Source organism: Notothenia rossii, assembly GCF_949606895.1.
Source record: "Notothenia rossii genome assembly, chromosome: 7".
Lineage (NCBI taxonomy): Eukaryota > Metazoa > Chordata > Actinopteri > Perciformes > Nototheniidae > Notothenia > Notothenia rossii.
Window position 1 is genome coordinate 20,382,287 of NC_136905.1, and position 9,867 is coordinate 20,392,153.

At 42.7% G+C, this 9,867-nt stretch overlaps 1 protein-coding gene across 9 annotated transcripts in view; it reads left to right on the forward strand.

Annotated features, from left to right (window-relative positions):
• Positions 1 to 9,336, forward strand: part of hdac9b (histone deacetylase 9b) — a 39,942-nt gene extending 30,606 nt beyond the window's left edge. For all 9 annotated transcript variants that reach the window (XM_079640538.1, XM_079640539.1, XM_079640531.1 and 6 more), the window contains 6 exons: positions 2,382 to 2,513; positions 2,841 to 2,956; positions 4,388 to 4,510; positions 5,107 to 5,281; positions 5,421 to 5,635; positions 7,334 to 9,336. In XM_079640538.1, the coding sequence (XP_079496664.1) occupies positions 2,382 to 2,513; positions 2,841 to 2,956; positions 4,388 to 4,510; positions 5,107 to 5,281; positions 5,421 to 5,635; positions 7,334 to 7,666 (1,094 nt within the window). In that variant the 3' untranslated portion in view covers positions 7,667 to 9,336. The remainder of the gene's footprint in view (positions 1 to 2,381; positions 2,514 to 2,840; positions 2,957 to 4,387; positions 4,511 to 5,106; positions 5,282 to 5,420; positions 5,636 to 7,333) is intronic.
• The last annotated feature ends 531 nt before the right edge of the window (positions 9,337 to 9,867 follow it).

Here is a 9,867-nt window from a genome sequence, read left to right on the forward strand (position 1 = left end):
ATGCTGTTGCAAGGATTACACTGCCTGCTTTAAGTTTAAAACATTTGTAATCAAATTAAAAAGTGGCATTACTTTAACATCATTTAAATCTGTAACCGTTTACATTTCAAAAGTAACATTTCCAAAGCTAAGAATATGATCAGATCTTGAATATAAGAAACACTAGGAAAAAAAGATATCCTGCTGATCTCATAACTCTGAATATCTAAACTCAGAGGAACCGTAACTTGGCTTTGTTTGAGCCTTCATGCAAAGGAACAGCACACACTCAGCATTCATTCATCAATTCCAGCATGACTTTAAACCAGAATGTCAGGAACATGCATAGCAGGCGTCTTTATGTACAGAACAAACACCTCAGCTTTCCACACAGCCATCTGTCCAGGTCCACGCTCTAATGGACACAGACACTCACCGTAACAGCAGAGTTAAAATGTATGATTGAGCGGAGATAGCATAACAGTTATGGCTGCACAGCCTCTCGCCCTGCAGCACCACTTTCAAATGCAATAAGGTGATTGATTTATGACTCTAGTATATTGCAGCCATTACTGTATGTTTTAGTTTACTGAGAAGCAGAAGTGACCCAGGTGTTCAGCGTATGTGCTGTGAAGGCGCCATCATAGCCTCCTGTTGCACCGTGCATCAGGGCATTTTCTTCCATAGAGACCAGCGAGAAAGTGTTTGTTCCTGAGGTGCTGTCTGCCGTTCCCGTGGCGACCAATTGGGATGCGTAGCTTGGTGGCAGCAGTGTGTAAAAATAGAAAGCAATCAAGGCAGCGGGGCGTGAAGCAGATTCATACGACTACCAGCTGCTTTTTTTCTCCATTTATCTCTCCTGCCTCCTTTCTTCCACCCACGCTCTCGTTCACTCTACCTCACACCCACAGGATTAGAGGTCTGTGCCACGTATTAGGGTAGAGGGTTTTGCTGCTTTTGACAAAAGCCAGAAATAGCAGCATCTGGCCCACTCTCCTGACTGTGCCCCCATCGGTTCCCTCGCCCCCTCCCTGCAGTGCTCCCAGGTCATAGCCCCACTTCCCTATGGTTAACTGTGTATGTTGTACACATTGCAAAGACCTATTTAATTATTGATCTGAACTAAATAATTGAAACAGGTTGGCTATTGTGTAACAGGTTTACATAACTTCAATACAGCTTTGTGCTCTGGCTTTCAGTCAAAAAACAGCTTATCTATTCTGCTTGTTTATTTGAGTGTGTAAGGTTAGCTGTGGGACTTCATGTCCAAAGGGTTGATGGGAAATCCACATGAGACATGTTGACCTAGTGAGTCACTGTCACTGTGACTAGACGGTAGCACCTCTCCACAGTCGGGCATTTACTTACTTTCCCATAATAAACGCTTATATTATTTAAGATTATTTCCTTGCCTTGATCCATCCGCCACCGTATTCCCCATTGTCCACCTTATATCATCTTTTCATAGTTGCCTATGTGCCAGCCACATTTTAGAGTCTGATAATTAGTGACAGTGTTTTATTTAAAAAGGCCTGGCAGGGCTGGTCATGTAACTACCATTGAGGACTCAGAGGTCATGATTCTTTTAAATACCCTTCTGTTTTTTTTTTTTTAAGTGACTTCTCATTTATTAAGAGACTCATTGTCTGTATTTTTGAATTCCAGCCTCATCCATATGGTTAGAACAACATATCCAACCTAAATTATATTCTTGGTTATATTATTAGCCAATTAAAGAGGATATAAAAATAACATAGCCTCAGTATTTCTTAAGTTCCTGGTTATTCCCCTGTTTTGCACTGAAAATGTACTTTTAGTCCTTATGAAGCCTCAGTAAATAAACATGGGTCAAGTAAGTAAGACTTCCTTGAGCAATAACTATATGTGTGTGTGTGACAACCTGCCGTGTGTTGGGGCTGTGTATTTGGCTATCTCTGTTTTGCATTAGGAGGAGGGGTGTGGGGGGAGCCCGAAGCATCTGCCATGTTTTTGTGTTATTTTAACTGTTGCTACTGTATCAAACTGTGGTCACCAGGGCGGCAGGTAGCGGACTATTTCACTTAGGGCCTGTGTGTTGCTCGAACTAATTTAGTCCAGATGAGGTGGAAATGGGCCCAATTCTGACTCATTTCATGTATCTGAAAACTGCTTTGAATTTCACTAAAGCTTACATTGTTAAGTGTCAATTGTGCCAAAATAGTTTATTTGGTTACTAGTCTCTATATTTTAGAATGTTTTCTTTGATTATGTTCATTTCACCCAGGATCTATCAAAGCACACACTCTATAAATGAGTAATAGAACACTCACATGATTGTATCATTTATCTACACGTGATGGGGCTTCTTAATTCCCAAATAGTACATTGAGACTTACAGAGAAAATGTCCCTTTTTCTTTTAAGCCTCTGAGCCCAACCTGAAGGTACGATCACGACTGAAGCAGAAGGTAGCGGAGAGGAGGAGCAGCCCAATGCTCAAGAGAAGAGATGGAAACATCATGGCTCCTTACAAGAAGAGGGCTCTGGAGCTAATGGGTAATTTATGTTGCTGACTTTATGTAGAATTCTCTTTTCCCTGTCTCGAGTGTGCGGTAAATTATCTACATCTTATGATCTGGTGTTTAAAATGAAAGAAATACAAGCCTGTACTTTAGTGTTATTACTACACAGCTGCATGCTAATCAGCCATTTTGCAATGCAGTAGCACATAATGGTCATTGCACTTTCATTGTAATCAGGCAGCCATGACCGTACTCACTAAACTGTTGTGAGGATGCAGCTGTTATGCCAAGCCTCTGTGCATGTGTGTTGTGTGTAGAGTGTGAACATGCATACTGTGTCTAACTCCTTGATGTTTCGTAGACTCGACGCCAACTAACAGTGCCCCCGGCTCCGGCCCTAGCTCTCCCATAGGGGCCTCCAGTGCCTTGGGGGGTGAAAATGGACCCTCCTCTCTGCCTACCACCACAAAAACTGAGGTATGTTTATAAATAAATCATCAGTGTTATTGACGATGCCAAAAAAGTATGCCTTACTGCTTATTCTGCATGCAAACCTTCCGAATATCAAAACTATGCTTTTATTTCAGTGCTCTAAAAGCCTGTCTGGCCTTGTGCTTGCAGCTACAAAAACAGCCACTTGTCCTCTGTCTATTGCACTCCAGTGAAAATGCTTCCAACTCTGACATTAAAGAGGCAAAGCTTAACCCACGTGTCTGATTACCTAAAGTTTTTATGCTTAAAGATGACTCATTATGCAGTGTGAAAACAGAGCAGAAAGGAATAACCCACATAGTTCTATCCATAATTTATCTTCCAGATGTGCCGAACAATCAGTTTCATGTTTTGCCAAAAAAACAAAACAGCTTTAGTTTGGCTGCGAGGTTGCTGTTGGCTTGTCATTGTATTTCTCTCATTGGCTTGGCGGCTTTCCACTTGTGAGTTTTTCAGAGGCCCAATAGATTAATGGTTGAGTTGCTGACCAGAGCTCCCTTTGGACCGAGCTCACAAAGCAGACCATTATAGAGGGTGGCAGATATGACACATCTCGGAACAATCTTAACAGAACAGCTGTGTTTTCCTTAACCATCGCTGTTTACTCTCTCAGGGATGTCCAGTGACACAGAGAAGGGGGAGACGCCCTGACATGGGGCTGAAGGTTGGGGCTGAGGGAGACAGACGAACTGTGGAGTTTAATTGATATCCCAGGCACTGGTAGCCAAAGACACCCACATGCTAACAACATAAACACACAAGGATTGCTATTGTATCAGCCTAAGCTGAGGCTCTCATGAAAGTCATTGGGAGACTGCGGGGCTGCCCGTAGACCTCATGCCTGTTGCAAAAGCAAGGCATGTTTGTGCACTGTTACATTAGGTATCCTTTTTCAGAGGGAACGGGTCCCTTGGGTCAAATATGGGCCGGATATCCACATACAGGTCACTGCGTACTGGTAGGGGTTGGAAGGATAAACATTGCTGTTCCAAAACCACATGCTGGTCTGCTGCTCTGCTGGGTACAGGAAGTATGCCCCAGCGCTGATGTTCTGTGAGAGAGTAGCCTGAGGGTGGGGACCGGGGAGAAAAAACAGGCCGGTTGTGGACTGAAGAATTGAGGGTGGAGCGGTAGATTTAAAGGTTTACAATGTTTTATAATAACTAATCGTCCTCTGTGGTGCTATTCTGTGAAGCTCCGGGAAACTTTTGCTGCTTGCCACTCCTTTTTAACAGCTATCGTTAAAAAAACTCCTACCTTTCCCTTCGCAGCAAGGAGGGCTGTTGCTCGTCATAGTGCATTAACATTTATGCCACTGCTCATGTTGCCTTCTGAAATTGTCCATAGCGGGATTTCAAAATTTGTCGTCTCCTCCTAAATCTGTCTGATTTTCTCTGTCCTGTTTGTTCGATGCAGAGATGGCCTTCACATCCGAGATTATTCCAACCTGAGGGCTCTGTGTCGATGCTGAACTTATACACATCTCCCTCCTTACCCAACATCTCCTTTGGTCTTACCACTGCATCCTCGTCCATAAGTGTGAGTATATATTTTGCAGATACTCTTAGATAATGTGTTTGTTTTACATGAAATGAAAACCTGCCAAATACAGTTAAGTGTTGGGAAGTTTTTCCTTCTCAGTCTATGAGTCTAATAACCTGCCATCAGTGGCTGTCGGGGGTCTCTATACGACCGCAGGTCACTGACCTGTGGCCCCAAACGGTTTTATCGCCCTTAGATAAATATTTTTCTGCAGTGTCTTGTGTCAGGCATGGTCTTATCTTCCCCTATTACCTAATTTATCACAGCTTTTAAAAGGCCAAGTCCACTCAAGTGCAACCCCTGATAACACAGCACGTGATATATCATCTTTTAGCTCTCTGGCACATTCCACAGAGGCCTGTTCATCAGCTGCAGAAACTTCAAACTATACATGGTCTCTGATATCATCAATGCCTGATTTGTAGCTAGAGTAATCATTTTCATTCACATAAAACAGCTGATACTGATAGTACTATACTATTAAAATGAAACACTTAGAGGACCTACAAAAGATTATAAGAGACGACCAAGCCTAGTGCACATCATGTGTAGTTGGAATTTAAGAATAACCCTTTCTGTGTCTCTTCTCTCAGGCCATGGGGTTAAAGGACAGATCAACAGAAATCAAGCATGGGCTTCCTGGGCACTTGCTGGGCCCCGTGCCCCTTCAGACAGGCCTGGAGACTAAAGTGAGCCCCAGTCACCAGGCCCTCCTCCAACACCTCCTTCAGAAGGAGCAGATGAGACAGCAGAAGATCCTCTCCTCTGGTGAGACTGCGTTACATGATTCTAAACACAACGTTACGTTGCACTATACCGCCTAATATGCCCATACTTTAAGTTCAATGAATTCAAAACATAACTTTAGATTGAGCCTAATTCTATTGTTGTTTTGTTTTTCCTCAAGGCCAAGTCACCATGTCATCACACCCTCAGTCCCCTCTGGCCATGAAGGATCGCCCCTCCAGCAGTCGGCCTAAACTACCAAAACACCGGCCGTTGAACAGGACCCAGTCGGCGCCACTGCCTCAGAACACACTGGCCCAGCTTGTCATCCAGCAGCAACACCAGCACTTCCTGGAGAAACAGAAACAGTACCAGCAGCAGATCCATATAAATAAGGTATTGAGCTGTCCATCAATATTTAAAACACAGGGGAGGATTTTGACTTTCAAATAGTTTTTTCGCAACATTCTCTTTTCCTTTCTAGGTCTCATGAGGTATTTTCTTTACTGCAGGGAATCTGATTTTATCATTTAAAGCATGCAAATACTGATCTATCTTTAGCACTTAGCTCAGGTTTACACACCCATGCTGTTGTCTGTTCTTCCCTGGAATCCTGGTGTTATTTCTGCAAAGCAAAGAACCTCTGCCTGACTTCAAAATGGGGAAGAAATGCTTCCCCTGCACTAATTCTGTTATCTTAGCTTAAGGCATCAGTACTATTCACATGCTTACTCTGTGAAATTCAATTCAGTTCAAATGCAGGAACATTTGCCCAGAATACATTTTGTTCCTCTGTGGCAATATTTGTGTTTCTGTTAGCTGGCCGAGGTGACCTCGCTATACACAGAGTGTAATTATTCTGGTGAGGGACGTGTGTGAGGTGGCTCACACAGTGAAAGGCAGCATTGTGTGAGCCCACATACTGATGTGTCCCAATGCTAGGTCTTGAAAGAGCCATGGGAACCATAGAGCAACTAATACCTAGAAGTAATAAAAAGCACAAAGCACCATAAGTGCTTATTGAGTTGCACATGTACAGGTTAAACTGTAACAAACTGTGTGCATTCCTCTGTAACACTTCAAATAACGAACAGTGCCAGGCAACTGAAACTAGTTTTAATATCTGCTGTAATTATTGTTAAGTACCCTATGAAGTTGATTTGATTTTAAATGAGCTTGGGAGTAAACATTTTGTCTTGGAACACATGAACACTGATCACTCAGGCCAATGAGATCGCAAGTAAAGCCTCTTTAAGTGGAGGTTATAAATGGCCACTAATCACGGATGAGCCCTCAGTGTACTGTTTACTGAGAGGGATCTCCGAAACATTGCCCTAATTAATTTCCTAGCAGAGGCTTGTCTACGTTTTTTTGTATACGTCCTTCAGTGCCTGCAACAGTAGGGGGCACTAATGGAAATGTACTAGAGCTTAGGGATTTTAGAAAGAGCTACGCACATTGTTTACTAATACCAAGCTAAAGAGTCTAATTCTTATAGCTGCAAAGATATTTGTATACGGCCTACATTCTGAAGACAGTAAAGTTATTGGCAACGGTAGAAACTTCTCTGTCCTGCTCCCTGTGCCCTCTTGTGGCAGATTAATCATCATTACAGTAATTCGGATTTAAACATAGATACATCCCTATGCATTGAGTTCCTCTGTCAGGCTGTATGTTACTCTTACTCTGTTTCTGGTAACAAGTATTTGTGCACTATTACCCTCTAAAGAATCTCGTTTCCACTGAGCTTGATGTGCACCTGTTACTTTAATTGAGAAGTAATTATCTATTTGATTGATTAAAATACATTTTATTAAATTAAGTCATGTGATTCACTGATATTCTACAAAATATAAGAAAAACACTTTTATTTTGCTAAATCTTTTGTGTCCTCAATTTTCCATCACACAGCACATTGTATCTATTTCCCACCCTCCAAAATAGCTAATATAATGAAATACCAAGGAATAGGCAAATGAAAACTGAACCTTTATTTTTAAGTAAAACAAATCCTGCTGCTCAGATAAAGGTTTAATTGTTAAAGCTTATTGGCTGCAGGATATCACTATTAATGCGGGCCGATGTGTTTTGCAGCTGCTGTCGAAGTCCATTGAGCAGTTACGTCAGCCCAGTGCACACCTGCAGGAGTCGGAGGAGGAGCTGGAGGAGCAGCACAGAGAGCCGGTGGAGAGCATGCAGGAGGACAGGCTGCCCCCTGGAGGAGTCATCCGGAAGCACACGTTGAGCAGCAGCAGCAGCAGTGGCTCCAGCGGCGAGCTCCCCGACGCTCACTACGGGGTCATCAGGGTCAAGGAGGAGCCGGCTGATAGTGAGGATGAGGGCCTGACCAATCAGGGCTTAGAGTCAGAGCAGAGTTCCTATCTCCACCAGGTCAAAGGGCGACTGGTGATAAGAGCCATGATCTGAGAAGGGAAGAGGATGAGATCACACACTCTGAACATTCGCAGATGAACAGTTCTTACCAACATGTGCATCTACACCCCTGCAGTTCATACACACACTCACACACATACAAACACACACTCACACATACAAACACATACACATATATACAAACACATACAAGCAGACAGCAGCCATTGCATAGTAGGCCAACTCCCACAGCTGCAGCATATGACCCTTTTTCACAAAGCTGCAGCCCACACTCTAAGACTCTCTGTTTGTTATCTTTGTGAAGTGATCTCTGTAAAATATGTACCTTTCACTTTTGTGTATATATTATGAAAAAGATTAAGACCCGTTCTTTTTAAGAGCTGATTTGGTTGTCTATCCGCTCAAACAAAAACGACAAAAAGTAATATGTATATATACTGAGGATTAAGCATCAAAGATGATTTCTAGAAGGTTGAACAGGTGTACAGCTTTCAAAGAGCCAACCCATTTTCCTACCGTGTACATTTCTGCCATAAAACATTTGAATGCTCTTCTATCCACTTAACACTGAGAGTTATCATAAAGTGTGTTAAAGAATTTAACACACTATGTGCTCCACTGTTCTGAAAAACCTGTGATGATCTTCCACTTTAAGTGGTATCAGAACTGTAACAATAATGAACATCTGAGAATGTATACTTAAATCCTAACTGAGGATGCTCCCTCAGGGCAGACTTTTGCGCTAGGAGTGATATTGCCATTGGAACATGGTCGCTGCTCATATTGCAATTTGAAGGATAAAGCACTAAATCCCTGTTTGGGTGTGCAGGCATCTCCCAACACACGCAAGTCTCTCTCTGATCGGTCCCAGAGCCAGGGCCCTGTGTTAAGCCCAGCTCTCCTCCCTCTGGGTCCAAATCAAAGCTCGGCGGGTTCCTGCCCAGCTTTCAGCAGAGGAGTCAGACAGAGAGAAAGAGAGAGAGGGCCGGGCAGGAAATGCCTGCTAGAAGCCAGGAGTTGGAGTGATTCATGTGTGCAGGAATGTTGAGAGAGGAGGACCTAGGGTTGGAGGAGTCCAAGGGGCCAGGCTTGAGAATTGATTTACTGTCAAGGCGAATTACAGAGTGAGTGGGGATATGGTTAAGGGAGTCCCTTTTAAAGGGAATCGCTTCCTTCGTATTCCCTCGTGGCAGGCTTACCTCAACGTGCAGGTTTGATGTTACTTCAATAAAAAAACCCGGACGGGACCTTGCTTCTTCTTCTTCTTCTTTCTTTTTTTTCGAACCTGTTTTCCCCTGAAAGTGCCCATTGCGACATGTATAGTCCGTCTTAAAGTGATCAATCAAATGTATTGCTTAGCCGTAAACCTCCCCGTTTCATTTGTACCGTCGACTAAATGTAAAGAAAATGCTAGTATGAGGTTCTTTGGTGGATTCATGTGAAAATCAAAACTGTCTGTCTTATACTGTACATTCAGATTGTCCGGTTTCAATGTTTTTAGTGTGAGTAAACAGAATCAGAACAATGTGAGTCTTGTTGTCTTGCTCCTTTGATTTGGTTGTAACGAGAACCCCTTTGCTGCCAGTGGGGGGAAGGGGGGCTGGGGAATCCTGTGGTCTGTTCATAGCAGTTTGCATTTCTTCTCTTTCTTGCCTTGTGTGATAAACCTTTCTTTTTCTAAATAAAGTTAATTTACCTCTGAAGCTCATTTGTCGATTATTTATGGTCCATCGCATTATGAGGTTGCATGCTTAGTAAATACATTTAAAAAAAACGTCTTTTAAAAACCCTGTGTGTTTTACATTACAATTTAAAGAATACATTCCTAATAATTTTGACATTTTCATCCCGAACGACCTTTCTAAATCATTAGCCCAACTTGCTTTCCCACACTATGTCCTATAACCCTGCTCTTTATTTCCAGGGGATCTTTGTAACCCTTTATAGGGAGCTTAAGAGGCTTTCCAAACATGTCTTTGATGTTAGCAAGCAGGGCTTCTTGTGGCAGCATTAGAGCAGTCAAGATAAGGTGAGTTGCGAGAGAGTGATATATTACTTGCGCAGATTCTTTCAAACCAAGCTTAAGCAATTTCACAGCAAGCTTAGTTCATGGGACTGGCCTGATATGCTATACACGCAATGATGAGACTAGAAAAGTTTCAGTAGTCTAATGTTGCTTTCTGAAAACGCTACTCTGAGAACATCGTCCAAATGACTGCCTGCTCTTTGCTTTG